The sequence below is a fragment of the Mustelus asterias genome, chromosome 21, assembly GCF_964213995.1.
Source record: "Mustelus asterias chromosome 21, sMusAst1.hap1.1, whole genome shotgun sequence".
In the NCBI taxonomy this organism is placed as follows: domain Eukaryota; kingdom Metazoa; phylum Chordata; class Chondrichthyes; order Carcharhiniformes; family Triakidae; genus Mustelus; species Mustelus asterias.
Window position 1 is genome coordinate 69710585 of NC_135821.1, and position 18392 is coordinate 69728976.

The window sequence follows — 18392 nt, forward strand, 5'->3', positions numbered from 1 at the left end:
TTCCACTTGTGGGAGAATCTAGAACTAGGGGTCACTGTTTAAAAATAAAGGGGTCATCCATTTAAAACTGAAATGAGGTGAATTTCTTTCTCTGAGGTTCGTGGGGCTTTGGAACACTCTTCCTGAAAAGTTGGTGGAAGCAGAGACTTTGAATATTTTTAAAGCAGAGGTGGATAGATTCTTGGTAAGCAAGGGGGTGATAGATTATTGGGAGTAGGTAGGTTGTAGATTTGAGATTACTATCAGATCAACAATGAGCCTATTAAATGGCAAAGCAGGCTTGAGGGGCCGAATGGCCTACTCCGACTCCTTGTTTATATGTAAGAAAAATACTTGCAAATTATGTCTGCTTTATCGTTGTGCATGTCCACCGTCGCCCAGTTGGTAGTATTCTTGCCTCTTGAGGCGAAGGGTTCTGGCTTCAAGACCTACTCCAGGTCTAGAGGGCACTTCAGTGCAGTCCTGGGGGAGAGCTGCATTGTCAGAGATACCATCTTTCACGTGAGAGTGTAAACCAGGACCCTGCTTGTTTGGGTGGGTGTACAAGATCCAGTGGCACTGCTTTGAAAACCAAAGGAGTTATCCACAGTGTCCTGAGCAATAATTATTTAATTTTGATTTGATTTATTATTGTCGCATATATTATTACCAATCGTCCCAAAAGCAGCTTCTTCCCTGCTGCCATCAGACTTTTGAATGGACCGACCATAGAAATCATAGAAACCCTACAGCACAGAAAGAGGCCATTCGGGCCATCGAGTCTGCACCGACCACAATCCCACCCAGGCCCTACCCCCACATCCCTACATATTTACCCACTAATCCCTCTAACCTACGCATCTCAGGACACTAAGGGGCAATTTTAGCACGGCCAATCAACCTAACCCGCACATCTTTGGACTGTGGGAGGAAACCGGAGCACCCGGAGGAAACCCACGCAGACACGAGGAGAATGTGCAAACTCCACACAGACAGTGACCCAAGCCGGGAATCGAACCCAGGTTCCTGGAGCTGTGAAGCAGCAGTGCTAACCACTGTGCTACCGTACCATATATTAAGTTGATCTTTCTCTACACCCTAGCTATGACTGTAACACTACATTCTGCACTCTCTCCTTTCCTTCCCTATGAACGGTATGCTTTGTCGATATAGCACGCAAGAAACAATACTTTTCACTGTATACTAATGCATGTGACAAATCAAATCAATAGTATACAGTGAAAAGTATTGTTTCTTGCGCGCTATACAGACAAAGCATACCTTTCGTTAAGTACATAGGGAGAAGGAAAGGAGAGGGTGCAGACTATAGTGTTCCAGTCATAGCTAGGGTGTAGAGAAAGATCAGAATATATCGTAGGTCCATTCAAAAATCTGGTGGTAGCAGGGAAGAAGCTGTTCTTGAGTCGGTTGGTACGTGACCTCAGACTTTTGTATCTTTTCCCCGACGGAAAAAAGTGGAAGAGAGAATGTCCGGGGTGCGCGGGGTCCTTGATTATGCTGGCTGCTTTTCCAAGGCAGCGGGAAGTGTAGACGGAGTCAATGGATGGGAGGTTGATTTGCATGATGGACTGGGCTTCGTTCAGGACCCTCAAAGTATCCCTCAATCAGTATCGCGAATAGTGGCCATCAGATCATTGCCACGTCACGGTTTGTGGGATCTTGCTTTGTGCAGGTGGCAGCTGTGATTCCTACATTGCAAAAGTGACTACACTTTGAAAGTTATCTCCGTGTCTGTGAAACACCTTTGAGACGCCCTGTGATGGCGCAAAGTGCGATGTAAAAGTCTTCTCTGGGATCTTGAGAAGACGTTCTGGCGTAGTCTCGATTTGTAACAAAATCAAGGCCGGATAGAATGAAATAGTGCACGTTGTTTGGTGATTGGTCAATTACTGATGTACAAGACTGAGCAGGTGAGCTGGAAAACTGACTTATAACTTGAATCACTCTTAACATATTTCAAATTATGAAACAAGAAAAGGCCAAAGTGGAATTGACTTTGGAAATTTTTGGCTGCCAAGAATTCCTCCCTCTGAACTTGTGCCAGTTGTACATATGATAGAAAAGCTATCCATATTTTGTAAAAAATCTCACTGGAATCTCATTCTGGTTGGCATTATTGATACTTCAGTTGATATCCCCTTTTCTCACAAGTATCCACAGTTGTTTCTAATCCATTACTCTTTCTCTCTTCTTTGGTTTTCTGGATTACATGAAGGAAGAAAATTAATATAAGATTACAGGGAAAAGTCAGGGAAATGGAATTAGGTGACTTGTTTCTTGCAGAGAGTCAACACAAACCCAATGGGCTGAATGGCCTCCTCCTGCACTGTTACCGTTCTATATTCTATGACGATAGGTTGCCAGCCTTGAGCGTTGTTCTGTAGATAAATTTGAGGTCTCAAGCTGGTTCCTTTCGCAAACCAACAAACTGTCTTACTCTTTAGCCTTTGAAGGAAATGTTCTGGGCAAGTATTCTCAGTAAGAAAAGGCACATGATGCTGTTTGGAGCAGCGTTCCGTCAGCTGAAGTGGAAACCATCCATTGAACTATGGAGAGCTGAAGAAAATCAATACCTCAGCACCAAAAGCAATCACCAAGCCCAGTCCACTCAGAAACCCCTGCACTCGTTGACCTATCCAGTCCAGCAATGCCTCAAAAGGGTGGCACAGTGGAACAGTGGTTGGCACTGCTGCCTCACAGCACCAGGGACCCGGGTTCGATTCTGGCCTCGGGTCACTGTCTGTGTGGAGTTTGCACATTCACCCCGTGTCTCCGTGGGTTTCCTCCGGGTGCTCTGGTTTCCTCCCACAGTCCGAAAGAAGTGCTGGTTAGGTGCATTGGCCGTGCTAAATTCTCTCTCTGTGTATCCGAACAGGCACCGGAGTATGGTGACTAGGAGATTTTCACAGTGACTTCATTGCAGTGTTAATGTAAGCCTACTTGTGACACTAATAACCAAACTTAAAAAGATTTTTAAATTCTTGTTTCAACTCCCTACCTCTGGTAATCATAGAATAGAATCATAGAATCATTACAGTGCAGAAGGGGGCCATTCGAGTCTGCACCGACCACAAACCCATTCCATCCCTATACCCATAACCCCACATATTTACCCTGCTAGTCCCCCTGGCACTAAGTGGCCATTTAGCATGGCCAATCAACCTAACCCGCACATCTTTGGGAGGAAACCGGAGCACCCGGAGGAAACCCACTAAGACACGGGGAGAATGTGCAAACTCCACACAGACAGTGACTCAAGGCCGGAATTAAATCCGGGTCCCTGGCGCCTTGACTCTGTATAAGTATACAGTGAAAAGTATTGTTTCTTGTGCTACACAAAGCATACCGTACATAGAGAATTAAAGGAGAGGGTGCAGAATGTAGTGTTACTGTCATAGCTAGGGTGTAGAGAAAGATTAGCTTAATATATGGTAGGTCTGTTCAAAAGTCTGATGGCGGCAGGGAAGATACTGTTCTTGAGTCGGTTGGTACATGACCTCAGACTTTTGTACCTTTACCATCTGCTGTAGCGGGATTCGAACCCATGTCCCCAGAACATTGGCTGAGTTTCCAGACCACTAGGCCATCACCTCCCCTGGTTAAATAGTTCCTAGCTAATAGCCAAGACTCAACCCTAACTGCTTTGTCTCCAGTTAGGTTACCTGTCCTTTCCAAGACTGAAACTGATTTGTTCTATGTCTGTTTCCCCCTTGCCTCACTTCCCCCACCCCCCAGCCCTATTCACTGCAACCCCACTGCTTACTGATTCAGCACAGGGCATGCGATGCAAAGCCAGGTAGCAGCTGTTGTCTCATTCATTCAGCCCAGTGAGGAAGTACCGAGGGCAATTGGCCCAACTCACTGGAGGAAGACAGAGCCACCATGAAAGCAAGTTCAAAGTTGAGTCTATTTATTTTTATTCTTTCACAGGACGTAGGCATCGTCGGCTAGGCCAGCGTTTATTGCCCATCCCTAATTGCCCTTGAGAAGGTGGTGATGAGCTGCCTTCTTGAACTGCTGCAGTCCGTGTGGTGCAGACCCATCCACAGTGCTGTTAGGGAGGGAGTCCCAGGACTTTGACCCTGCAACAGTGAAGAAATGGCGATATATTTCCAAGTCAGGATAGTGAGTGACTGAGAGGGGAATCTCCAGGTGGTGGTGTTCCCATGTAGCCGCTGTCCTTGTCCTTCTAGATGGTAGAGGTAGTGGGTTTGGAAGGTGCTATCGAAGGAACCTTGCTGAGTTGCTGTACTGCGTCTTGTAGGTGGTACGCATTGCTCTCTCTTTGTGTTGGTGGTGGAGGGATTGAATGTTGAAGCAGGTGGATGGAGTCACAATCAAGTGGCTGCTTTGTCCCGGATGGTGTCGAGCTTCTGAGTGTTGTTGGAGCTGCTCCCATCCAGGCAAGTTGGGAGTATTCCATCACACTCCTGACTTGTTCCTTGTAGATGGTGGATAGGCTTTGAGGAGTCAGGAGGTGAGTTATTCTCCACAGAATTTCCAACCTCTGACCTACTCTTGTAGCCATGATGTGGAGATGCCAGCGTTGGACTGGGGTAAACACAGTAAGAAGTTTAACAACACCAGGTTAAAGTCCAACAGGTTTATTTGGTAGCAAAAGCCACACAAGCTTTCGGAGCTCCAAGCCCCTTCTTCAGGTGATGGGAAACTCACTCACCTGAAGAAGGGGCTTGGAGCTCCGAAAGCTTGTGTGGCTTTTGCTACCAAATAAACCTGTTACTCTTGTAGCGACAGTATTTATAGTCCAAGTTAGTTTCTGGTCAATGGTAACCCCTCAAGATGTTGATTTTGGGGGATTCAATGATGGTAATGCTGTTGAATGTCAAGGGGCGATGATTAGATCTTCTCTTATTGGAAATAATGGAATCTGGATGTGGAATTTTCTGCCCAGTGAAGCAGTTGAGGCTACCTAATTGAAAGATTTTAAGGCAAGGATGGATAAATTTTTGAACAGTAAAGGAATTAAGGGTTATGGTGAATGGGCGGGTAAGTGGAACTGAGTCCATGAAAAGATCAGCCATGATCTTATTGATCTCCCCTCATTGGCGGAGCAGGCTCAAGGGACCAGAAGGCCTACTCCTGCTCCTAGATCTTATGCTCACATTCTTAAGAGATGTTCATTCCCTGGCACTTGTCTGGTACACCATAATTGCCATTAATCAGCCCAAGCCTGAATGTTGTCCAGGTATTGCTGCATTTGGACATAAACTGCCTCAGTATCTGAGGAGCCACAAGTGGTGCTGAACCTGGTGCAGTCATCGGCAAACATCCCCACTTCTGACCTTATGACGAAGGGAAGATTGATGGTTGTGCCTAGGACATTACCCTGAGGAACCCTGCGGTGATGTTCCAGGACTGAGATGATTGATCTGTGCCAACCACTACTGTGATCCATCGTGCTGGATAGAGTCCCAACCAATAGAGAGAATTCCCACTGACTCCAGTTTTTACTCGGGCTTCTTGATGCCAATTTCAGTCAAATATAATCCCTGAAGTGCAGAAGGAGGCCATTTGGCCCATCGTGTCTGCATCGACTCTCCGAAAGAACACACAGTTACCCCCTCCTCACCTCTCCTCTGCCCTATCCCCGTAACCCTCCACATTTAGCATGGCCAACCCACCTAACCCCCACATCTTTGTGGACTGTGGGAGGAAACCGGAGCAACCGAAGGAAACCCACACGGGGAGAACATGCAGACTCCACACAGACAGTCACCCGAGACTGGAATTGAACCCGGGTCCCTGGCACTGTGAGGCAGCAGCGCTAACCACTGTGCCGCCTTGACATCGAGGACAGTCACTCTCCCCTCACATGCGGGGAGATAGCCCTGTATAAGCAAGGTGGCCCCGATCTACACAAGAAAACTGATTAAGGAAGTGCTTGTCTGCAGAGTCATAAAACACCAGCTGCCTAAAGCTCCAATTCATTACAAATTCTGACAAATCAGCAGTTTGTCAGAGAGGAATTCCGTGTTACTGAACAGAGTGATCAATGAGATACTGCAGGAGCACACCTCAGCTGGCCATTAAAACTTTATGTGGGACATCTAAAAATGTACTAACATTTTTTGTGGGCTGATTTGTCATCATCATTGCCAGTTAGAGAGGCAGCTGGAGCAGGAATAATCAGGTTCCGCACCTAAAGCATGGAGTTATTTCAGAACATTAGCTCTTTAGTTCCGCTTGCTATTATTATTCAGTGGCGGCTGAGAGGAAGAGAGAACAGAAGCTCTGACAAAGGGTCATCAGGACTCGAAACGTCGGCTCTTTTCTCTCCTTACAGATGCTGCCAGACCTGCTGAGATTTTCCAGCATTTTCTCTTTCGGTTTCAGATTCCAGCACCCGCAGTAATTTGCTTTTGTGAAGAGAGAAGCAGACTGTTCTCCGGTTTGAAGATATCCTTCAATGTGTCCTTGTGGAGCTTTTCACCATGGTCTCTCTTTCGGGGAGGCGATGGCCTACTGGTGTTATCGCTGGACCATTCATCCAGAAACTCAGCTGATGTTCCGGGGACCCGGGTTCGAATCCCGCCACGGCAGATGGTGGAATTTGAATTCAATAATATAATATCTGGAATTAAGAATCTACCGATGACCATGAAACCATTGTCGGAAAAGCCCATCTGGGGTGTTGTTTCAGAGGCCAGGGAGGCCTGGCAGGTCCCTTGGGGCCGGAGGGGTTCCCAGTGTTAAAAGGAGGATAAGGTGACAGAGGCCTGAATAGGGTTACTTTTCTGAACCCTTTCCTTCCCCCCCGCTATGTACTATTCCCACCAGCCTGAAAATTGAGGCAATGCAGGAGGCAGCTGTTAAGTAGTCAATAATTAGCACATTTGATTTGATTTGATTGAATTTGATTTATTACTGTCACATGTATTGGGATACAATGAAAAGTATTGTTTCGTGCGCGCTGTACAGACAAGGCATACCGTTCATGGAGTACATAGGGGAGAAGGAAAGGAGAGAGTGCAGAATATTGTGTTACAGTCATAGCTAGGGTGTACAGAAAGGTCAACTTAATATAAGGTAAGTCCATTCAGAAGTCTGATGGCAGCGGGGAAGAAACTGTTCTTGAGTCGGTTGGTACGTGACCTCAGGCTTCTTGGTAAAAAAAGCAAATTACTGCGGGTGCTGGAATCTGAAACCAAAAGAGAAAATGCTGGAAAATCATACAGATGCTGCCAGACCTGCTGAGATTTTCCAGCATTTTCTCTTTTGGTCTCAGACTTTTATATCTTTCTCCTGACGGAAGAAGGTGGAAGGGAGAATATCCGGGGTGTGTGGGGGCCCTTAGTTATGCTGGTTGCTTTTCCCAAGGCAGCAGGAAGTGTAGACGTAGTCAATGGATGGGAGGCTGGTTTGCGTGATGGACTGGGCTTCGTTCACGACCCTTTGTAGTTCCTTGCGGTCTTGGGCAGAGCAGGAGCCATACCAAGCTGTGATACAACCAGAAAGAATGCTTTCTAAGGTGCATCTGTAAAAGTTGGTGAGAGTCGTAGCTGACATGCCAAATTTCCTTGGTCTTCTGAGAAAGTAGAGGTGTTGGTGGGCTTTCTTAACTATAGTGTCGGCATGGAGGGACCAGGACAGGTTGTTGGTGATCTGGACACCTAAAAACTTGAAGCTCTTCACCCTTTCTACTTTGAGCTTAAGAGCCTTATCCGTCCTGCTGTAAAATTGCGGGAGGGAAGGCTAGTGAGGTGGAACATGTGAGGTGGAAACGAATAGAATGGGCGGCACAGTAGCACAGTGGTTAGCACTGCTGCTTCACAGCTCCAGGGTCCTGGGTTCGATTCCCAGCTCGGGTCGCTGTCTGTGTGGAGTTTGCACATTCTCCTCGTGTCTGCGTGGGTTTCCTCCGGGTGCTCCGGTTTCCTCCCACAGTCCAAAGATGTGCGGGTTAGGTTAATTGGCCAGGTAAAAAAAATTGCCCCTTAGAGTCCTGGGATGCGTAGGTTAGAGGGATTAGTGGGTAAAATATGTGGGGGTAGGGCCTGGGTGTGATTGTGGTCGGTGCAGACTCGATGGGCCGAATGGCCTCCTTCTGCACTGTAGGGTTTCTATGATTCTTCTATGAGAAGGAAAAACCTGGAAGTGTGGTGGAGAAAGGTTGAATTGAGGCGTTCAAGAAGTCATTAGATGATTAAGAACATAAGAACTAGGAGCAGGAGTAGGCCATCTGGCCCCTCGAGCCTGCTCCGCCATTCAATAAGATCATGGCTGATCTTTTTGTGGACTCAGCTCCACTTACCCACCCGCTCACCATAACCCTTAATTCCTTTACTGTTCAAAAATTTATCTATCCTTGCCTTAAAAACATTCAATGAGGTAGCCCCAACTGCTTCACTGGGCAGGGAATTCCACAGATTCACAATCCTTTGTGTGAAGAAGTTCCTCCTCAGCTCAGTCCTAAATCTGCTCCCCCTTATTTTGAGGCCATGCCCCCTTGTTCTAGTTTCACCCGCCAGTGGAAACAACTTCCCTGCTTCTATCTTATCTATTCCCTTCATAATCTTATATGTTTCTGTAAGATCTCCCCTCATTCTTCTGAATTCCAATGAGTATAGCCCCAGTCTACTCAGTCTCTCCTCATAAGCCAACACTCTCAACTCCGGAATCAACCTAGTGAATCTCCTCTGCACCCCCTCCAGTGCCAGTATATCCTTTCTCAAGTAAGGAGACCAAAACTGTACACAGTACTCCAGGTGTGGCCTCACCAGCACCTTATACAGCTGCAACATAACCTCCCTGTTGTTAAACTCCATCCCTCTAGCAATGAAGGACAAAATTCCATTTGCCTTCTTAATTACCTGCTGCACCTGCAAACCAACTCCTTGAGATTCCTGCACAAGGACACCCAGGCCCCTCGGCACAGCAGCATGCTGCAATTTTTTACCATTTAAATAATAGTCCATTTTGCTGTTATTTCTACCAAAATGGATGACGTCACATTTACCAACATTGTATTCCATCTGCCAGACCCTCGCCCACTCACTTAGACACTTAGATTACTTGAATAGAAACAATGTGCAGGGATAGGGGGAATGGACAGCCAGTGAGGATATGATGGGCTGAATGATAAGACCATAAGACATAGGAGCGGAAGTAAGGCCATTCGGCCCATCGAGTCCACTCCACCATTCAATCATGGTTGATTTCAACTCCATTTACCCGCTCTCTCCCCATAGCCCTTAATTCCTCGAGAAATCAAGAATTTATCAATTTCTGTCTTGAAGACGCTCAACGTCTCGGCCTCCACAGCCCTCTGTGGCAATGAATTCCACAGACCCACCACTCTCTGGCTGAAGAAATTTCTCCTCATCTCTGTTCTAAAGTGACTCCCTTTTATTCTAAGGCTGTGCCCCCGCGTCCTAGTCTCCCCTGTTAATGGAAACAACTTCCCTACGTCCATCCTATCTAAGCCGTTCATTATCTTGTAAGTTTCTATCAGATCTCCCCTCAACCTCCTAAACTCCAATGAATATAATCCCACGATCCTCAGACGTTCATCGTATGTCAGGCCTACCATTCCTGGGATCATCCGTGTGAATCTCCGCTGGACCCGCTCCAGTGCCAGTATGTCCTTCCTGAGGTGTGGGGCCCAAAATTGCTCACAGTACTCCAAATGGGGCCTAACCAGTGCTTTATAAAGCCTCAGAAGTACATCCCTGCTTTTGTATTCCAAGCCTCTTGAGATAAATGACAACATTACATTTGCTTTCTTAATTACGGACTCAACCTGCAAGTTTACCTTTAGAGAATCCTGGACTAGGACTCCCAAGTCCCTTTGCACTTTAGCATTATGAATTTTGTCACCGTTTAGAAAATAGTCCATGCCTCTATTCTTTTTTCCAAAGTGTACGACCTCGCACTTGCCCACGTTGAATTTCATCAGCCACTTCTTGGACCACTCTCCTAAACTGTCTAAATCTTTCTGCAGCCTCCCCACCTCCTCAATACTACCTGCCCCTCCACCTATCTTTGTATCATCGGCAAACTTGGCCAGAATGCTCCCAGTCCCGTCATCTAGATCGTTAATATATAAAGAGAACAGCTGTGGCCCCAACACTGAACCCTGCGGGACACCACTTTGTCACCGGTTGCCATTCTGAGAAAGAACCTTTTATCCCAACTCTCTGCCTTCTGTCTGACAGCCAATCGTCAATCCATGTTAGTACCTTGCCTCGAATACCATGGGCCCTTATTTTACTCAGCAGTCTCCCGTGAGGCACCTTGTCAAAGGCCTTTTGGAAGTCAAGATAGATAACATCCATTGGCTCTCCTTGGTCTAACCTATTTGTTATCTCTTCAAAGAACTCTAACAGGTTTGTCAGGCACGACCTCCCCTTACTAAATCCATGCTGACTTGTCTTAATCCGACCCTGCACTTCCAAGAATTTAGAAATCTCATCCTTAACGATGGATTCTAGAATTTTGCCAACAACTGAGGTTAGGCTAATTGGCCTATGATCTCCTCCTACACTGTAACAATTCTGTGAATGCTGATGGGGTGAGTGGAAGAGGGATGGGAGGTGGTTCATCTGGAACATAAACACTGGCATGGACCTTCTGAGCCGATCGCTCGGTTTCTGTACTCTCAATACTATAGAATACTATACAGTGCCGCACGTGCTGTTTCAGACAATGGAATTTAGGATTCTATAGTATTGGCAGGATAGGAACAGGCCATACAGCCCAGAAGGTTCATACTAGCAGGTATTAAGTAATGAGCTACAATGATCCAAATGGGCTTATCATAGAAACGTCAGACCCCACTTGGAGTACTGTGCTCAGTTCTGGTCGCCTCACTATAGGAAGGATGTGGAAAAGATTGAAAGGGTGCAGAGGAGATTTACAAGGATGTTGCCTGGATTGAGTGGCATGCCTTATGAGGATAGGCTGAGGGAGCTCAGTCTTTTCTCCTTGGAGAGACGAAGGATGAGAGGAGACCTAATAGAGGTGTATAAGATGTTGAGAGGCATAGATCGGGTGGACTCTCAGAGGCTTTTTCCCAGGGTGGAAATGTCTGCTGCGAGAGGACACAGGTTTAAGGTGCTGGGGGGTAGGTACAGGGGAGATGTTAGGGGGAAGTTTTTCACACAGAGGGTGGTGGGGGAGTGGAATCGGCTGCTGTCAGTGGTGGTGGAGGCGAACTCAATAGGGTCTTTTAAGAGACTCCTGGATGAGTACATGGAGCTTAATAGGATGGAGGGTTATAGGTAGGTCTAGAAGGTAGGGATGTGTTCGGCACAACTTGTGGGCCGAAGGACCTGTTTGTGCTGTAGTTTTTCTATGTTTCTTCTATGTTTCTAAACCCTATAGTGTAGAAAGAGGCCATTCGGCCCATCGAGTCTACACCGACCACAATCCCACCCAGGCCCTACCCCCATATCCCTACATATTTACCCGCTAATCCCTCTAACCTACCCATTTCAAGACACTAAGGGGCAATTTTAGCACGGCCAATCAACCTAACCCGCACATCTTTGGACTCCAGGTCCCTGGAGCTGTGAAGCAGCAGTGCTAACCACTGTGCTACCGTGCCGCCCTAAGGTTATCTTGCACTTCTTCAATTCTTAAGCAAATGGGAAGCATTTTTCAAGAGGTAACATCGATAGCACCTTGAAGAAAAGATTCCCTGGCTTGAATGAGTTTCTCTTTATTTATCTATTTTGGATTTAATCAGTCAAATTAAGTCAGCAACTTTAAAAGTATTTACTAACTTAGAAAACATATCAAAGGCCCATTTGGATTACCAATGAATCATCTTGTCACATAGATTATTAAAGGCTTTGGAATTTTTTGTTGCAATGAAGCACATAATATTACTCTGCTCGGTACCATAGCATCACAAAATTCCTACAGTGGAGAAGGAGGCCATTTGGGCCTGCACCGACAATAATCCCACCCAGGCCCTATCCTCATAACCCCATGTATATATCCTGCTAGTCCCCCTGACACAAAGGGGCAATTTAGCAGGGCCAATCCACCCAACCTGCACATCTTTGGACTGTGGGAAGAAACTGGAGCACCCGGAGGAAACCCATGCAGACACGGGGAGAACGTGCAAATTCCACACAGACAGTGACCCGAGGCTGGAATTGAACCTGGGTCCCTGACGCTATGAGGCAGCAGTGCTAACCACTCTTCTACCAAAATCAACTTAGGTGTCAAATCCAGTGATATTTTCTCTGGTTCTGGACTCCCCCACCATCAGGAATATCCTCCCTGCATCTACCCTGTCTAGTCCTGTGCATCTACCCTGTCTAGTCCTGTGCATCTACCCTGTCTAGTCCTGTGCATCTACCCTGTCTAGTCCTGTGTATCTACCCTGTCTAGTCCTGTGCATCTACCCTGTCTAGTCCTGTGCATTTACCCTGTCTAGTCCTGTGCATTTACCCTGTCTAGTCCTGTGCATCTACCCCATCTAGTCCTGTGCATCTACCCTGTCTAGTCCTGTGCATTTACCCTGTCTAGTCCTGTGCATTTACCCTGTCTAGTCCTGTGCATCTACCCTGTCTAGTCCTGTGCATCTACCCCATCTAGTCCTGTGCATCTACCCTGTCTAGTCCTGTGCATTTACCCTGTCTAGTCCTGTGCATCTACCCCATCTAGTCCTGTGCATCTACCCTGTCTAGTCCTGTGCATTTACCCTGTCTAGTCCTGTGCATCTACCCCATCTAGTCCTGTGCATCTACCCTGTCTAGTCCTGTGCATTTACCCTGTCTAGTCCTGTGCATCTACCCCATCTAGTCCTGTGCATCTACCCTGTCTAGTCCTGTAATCCACATTAGTGTGTATGTGTATTAACATTAGAAGAGGATAGGTTGAGGGTTGCAGTGAAACTCACAGAGCCTGGCTCACACAGGAATTGGAGCATTTGAACAAGATACCAGAGAACGAGGACTAAGGGTCACTTACTAAAAATAAGAGGTCACTCATTTGAGACAGAGATGAGGAGTTTTTTCTCTCACAGGGTCATGAGTCTCTGGAACTCCCTTACTCCAAAGACAGGGGAAGCAGTGTTTTTGAATAATTTTCAGGCAGAGCTTGGTAGGTTCTTGATCAACAAGGAATGGGGGTGAAAGGTTATCGGGGGAAGACATAAATGTGGGGTTGAGTTTACAATCAAGTCCGTCATGATCTTATTGAATGACAGAATAGGCTCAAAGGGCCTACTCTTGCTCCTAATTCGTGTGTCTGTCTATAACGGGGGCAGTACCAGTGTCAGCCATGGCTCAGTTGGTAGCACTCTCGCCTCTGAGTCAGAAGGTCATGGGTTCAATTCCTGAGACTTGAGCATGGAAAATCTAGGCTGCCCCTCCAGCGGAGTGTCGAGGGAGTGCTACATTGTCAGAGGTGCCCGCTGGGGTTTTACGCCTCGTTTGTCCCAAAACTGTAAAATCCCACCCGAGGTCAACAGATCTTCCCATTGTCCGCCCCTCACCCGCTCCGATTCCCGTGCCGGGCGGGGTGGTAAAATTCCGGCTGCCGTCTTTCGGCTGAGATCTCTGCCCTCTTGGATGGATGTAAAAGAACCAGTGACGCCAATCAAGGAAGAATAGAGGAATCTTCCCCAGCGTACTGGCTGATGTGTGTCCTTCAACCACCGCTTAAGATGGACAATCTCAGCTTTTACTTCATGGCCGTTTGTGGGAGCTTGCTGTGCAGAAATTGATTGCTGCATTTCCTGCATTGCAGAAGTGATTCTACTTCAGAAATTAGTTCCGTGGCTGTAAAGCATGTTGATTCATCCTAAGCTTGTGAACGGTGCTATATCAATGCAACTTTGTTGTTCTTTCGCTGTTGCAATGCCCCACCCAGAGCCAGGAGAGGAAGGAGGGCAATGACGTGTTGACACAGTCCCCCCTTTTAAAAGGGAGACTCAAAGGGACACCTTCACTGGGAATTTTCTCCGAATCGGCTGGTGTAACTTTGGCGGATATTCCATTTATGGATATATCCGGAATTTCCGCCGGATTGGAGCAGCTGATATTTGATTTGATTTATTATTGTCACGTGTATCAGTATGCAGTGAAAAATATTGTTTCTCACGCACTATACAGACAAAGCATACCGTTCATAGAGAAGGAAAGGAGAGAGTGCAGAATGTGGTGTTACAGTCATAGCTAGGGTGTAGGGAAAGATCAACTTAGTGCGAGGTAGGTCCATTGAAAAGTCTGACGGAAGAAGCTGTTCTTGAGTCGGTTGGTCCGTGACCTCAGACTTTTGTATCTTTTTCCCGACGGACGAAGATGGAAGAGAGAATGTCCGGGGTGCATGGGCTCCTTAATTATGCTGGCTGCTTTGCTGAGGCAGCGGGAAGTGTAGACAGAGTCAATGGATGGGAGGCTGATTTGCGTGATGGACTGGGCTTCATTCATCAGACAAATAGCGGAGGAAATTGGCAGTGACTGTCTATTCTCAAGGGTTTGTGAACAAGACTACATCTGACTTGAGATAATTACAGTGAGCGCTTGCTAATTAAAACTGCAGGAACTACTTTGGCAAGGTTTCTCAAACTTCTTCTGTTTTTTTTTAACAGGTTAAGATGCTTTTGAATCGCAAAAGAGCATTTCAGAGGCAGAGGAAGAAGAGATTACCACAGAACTGAACATTGTGCTGGAGGACCTTTTGGGGGACAGAAGAAAGGAGGGACAGTGCATAAATGCCCAAAGGAGGGAGGAAAAAGGCCATAGAAGAGAGATAAATTCTCCCCCCCTCCCCTCCCTCAACCCCCCTACCCCTCTCCAGCCCCCAGCCCTTGATCTTCGCCTTCCTGAAGGAGAGGAAATGACAGACACGATGAGCCTCAAAGAGACTTCGATCCGGCAGCTGCGTCTGAAGCTGACCAGCTTGGGGCGCCGCGTTGACGAGCTGGAGGAGGCCACCAGGACTCTACATCGGACGGAGGACGAGTTAATGGACCTGCAGGATAAGGTCATCCAAGCTGAGGGCAGCAACTCCAGCCTGCTGAGCGAGGTGGACATCCTACGCAAGAGGGTACTCACCATCGAGGGGAAGGATGAGGAGGTGAGGAAGGCGGAGGACATGTGCAGGAGCTTGAAAGAGAAGCTGGAAGCCGAGGTTCAGCTGAGCGAGGACCTCAAGGTGGAGATCGAGAAGCTGCAGGAGCGAATGGCGGAGCTGGAGAAACTGGAAGAAGCCTTCAGTAAGAGCAAATCGGACTGCACCCAACTGTGCCTCAGCCTGAACGAAGAGAAGAACCTCACCAGGAAGTTGATCACGGAACTGGAAGCCCTGCGAGCCAGGGTGAAGGAGCTGGAATCGTCAGAGAGCCGGCTTGATAGGTCAGAGAAGAACATCATCGAGGAGCTGGAAAAGCTAAAGTCCATCACTGTCATATTGGCCGAGGAGAGGAAGACCATGAGTGAAACATTGAAGCAAAATGAACAAGTCATCCAGGACCTGACCAAGAAACTGGAACAGAACAACAAGATAAACGTGACCGACCAAAGTCGGAACACCTCAAATCTCAGGACCAATGTCAATGAGAAAACGTATCATTATTCAGGGGACCGAGGCGACCTGAGGATTGAGGAAAACATGACAACTGGCCTGTCTCCCAAAGGCAACCTTGCAAAGAAAGGGTTCGACTCTCTCAATATGACGCACAGCGTCACACTCAGAAACAAAGGAGGCCAAGAGGGTCAGGAGGACAACAAAATTAAGGATCTCACTCAGGAAATTGAACGGTTGAAGAAGCGTCTGAAACTGCTGGAGAAGGTGGAGGAGGACCTGAAGAAGACAGAGGCGAAGCACAACGAGTTACAGGAGAGGTTTCTGAGTGAGCAGAGTAAAGCCAAGGTACTGGCCGATCAGGTCGAGGAGATGAAATTGCAAATGGCGAGGACCAAAGTCTTAGAAAATGGCGAGAGCGCATACCAGGAGATCCGGGTTAGGTCTCGACAGGACAAAGCCAAATACAAAAGCGTTGCAGCAGAGACGCAGGTCCTGAAAGAGAAGAATCCCGAGGCTCTGTATCAGCCGCGGTCGCAGAGGGAGAAAATGCGAAACAGGGACTTGTTGCTGGAGGATGATAATTTGGGGAAAGGTTACAGGCGCCCCCTCAGCCCCAGTGCAGGTCGAAGGTTCCAGCGAACCTCTTCAAACCCAAGAACAGCCGCTTCCAGTGAAAAGAAGTCCGAAGATAAACCGGTGAACAGCCTTAGCTCCACGCAGAAAGATCAGGATCTGCATCCAGAGAAGCTTAAGAAACCCAGGGAGCCACCATCAGTGCTGAGCCGTTATCCTCCAGCAGCCAATGAGAGCAGTGCAAAGAGACCCTGGGGCACCCAGAGCAAACAGAGTGAGAATGGGTCAAAGAGTAAAGCAGAGAAAGCATCTCGAGACAATGGTGATTTGGAGCAGCCATCGGCACTTCCCGAAAGACCCAGAAGGACTCTCAGCAATTTACACAACTCTGAAAATGTGAACACCACGGCTAAAGAAGAGGTTAACGATTCTGGCGAGGACTCACTGTCCACGGGTTCTACTGCTAGCCTTTTGAATGGAACAGTCCCCTCTTACAGGAGCCACACAGCTTCCCCAACGTCCAACAGTGAGCCCAAGAGCGCCTCCCCGGTCGAGGCTGAAGCACCACTTAGCAGCGGCGGCGAATCGGCTGCGCCAAAGACCGCGGAGAAATTGCCAGCGCGCGAAGAGCCAGAAATCGCGGCGGAAGTTAGAACCGTGACAACAAGACCCCGCAGGTCAAGGTACTTGTATTCATCGAAGTCCCAGGACATGGGTATGGAGAACACGCAGGCGAAATGCATCGCAGAGGGGGAGCCAATCAAATATAAACACACTGAGGCCATTGCGTCGGAGGATGTGACTGTGAATCAAAACCCAGGCCCGGAGCTGAAGAGAGTTTGCAGCCCAAGAGAGGGGCTGAGATCCAAAGCAATTATTAAGCCTGCGATCATCGCCATAGATAAGAAGGAAGTGATGACAACTGGAATAGAGCCAAGTGCTGGCGAGCGCAGGCTATCACCAAAAACTGTGCCAAATAAAGTGACCAGTAGCATCACAATACCTCCATCAGAACTGCCTTTTCAGAGGGTCGGCAACTCTGCAATGCCAAAGGAAAAGCATACTTCCACAAGCAATATCACCATCAGTTCAAGTGAAATGCCTTTACAAAGGAGCAATATTAGTATTCCGTATGAAATATCAATCAGGAGAAGCGATATCATCATGAAGCCATCAGATTCGGACAGTTGTGATGAAGATGAAAGTGAGTCAGTGTCGGAGTTGTCAGTAAGCAGCAATATTACAATCAAATCTCCGGAGTGTACAGATGATGACAGCAGTGTGAGTTCCTACACGGCGAGGCGGATGTATCACACAGACAACCAAGCAGAAGCAGAGCCTAAAGCCCTCTCCATGGATCCACTGGAGAGGGTTTCGTGGAGGAACAGTCGTACTGCGGCCCAGGCGGACTCCTCCAAGCACGAGAACGACCCTGGCATGGACTTCACCAGAGTGACTGTAAGGAAGGGAAACCGCACGCCCGTCTCAAACGAGGCGGCTGAGCGGAACAGCAGCGCCAGAGTAACCTTAACTGACGGGTACGCCAAGAGGGTGAATAACTTTTCAAATTCTCTGGACTCGACGGAGTTTAAAAGCAGCCTCGTGTCAGAAACTGCACCACATCGGAGCTATGTCAGTGCGACAGAGAGTATCATACGCCGGAAACACAACAACACAGTTGCATCCAAAGTAGCAGATTGGAATAACACCTGTTCGTTGGTAAGTCCCATTTACAACAGAGCCAGGCCAAAGAGTGCCGTTTGAGTGAATTTAGAAAAGTGAGAGGCCATCCCATTGCGATGTATAAAATTCTTGAGGGCTCCGACTAGTGTAGACGGTGAGGAAATGTTCCCCCTGACAGGGAAATCGAGAATGTGGGGGTCACAGTCTCAGAAGGGGATGAGCTATTTAAGACCTGATTTGAAATGTCTTCCCTCCAAGGATTGTAAACCTTTGGGAATCTCTTCCCAGTGGCTGGTCAGCTGCTGAGTATATTCCAGGTAGACCTCGATCGATTTTTGGGGACTAAGTGAATCAGAGAATATCGGGATAGCCTGGAAAAATGGAATTGAGGTCAAGGGTCATATAAATCAAGAAATGATTACAGCAGCCTCAGAAAGAGCAACTCCCACTCCCCGCCTTTCCCCTCATAGTCCTGTAAACCTTTTCTCTTCGGATAATTATCCCGTTCTCTTTTAAAGACTGGATTGAATCTGTCACCGCACGCTCAGGCAGTGCATTCTGGATCCTAATCACTCATTGGCTAAAAAGGTTTCTCCTCATGTCGTTATTGCTTTTTTTTAGCCATTCGCACT

General features: G+C 47.5%; 1 protein-coding gene across 7 annotated transcripts in view; it reads left to right on the top strand.

The window, feature by feature from the left end:
* luzp1 (leucine zipper protein 1) overlaps positions 1-18392 on the top strand; it is a 176723-nt gene that overhangs the window by 123537 nt on the left and 34794 nt on the right. For all 7 annotated transcript variants that reach the window (XR_013500460.1, XM_078238171.1, XM_078238166.1 and 4 more), the window contains one exon: positions 14567-17796. Coding sequence is in view for 6 of the 7 variants with exons in the window: in XM_078238171.1 (XP_078094297.1) it covers positions 14815-17796 (2982 nt within the window). In the remaining variant the exon portion in view is untranslated. The remainder of the gene's footprint in view (positions 1-14566; positions 17797-18392) is intronic.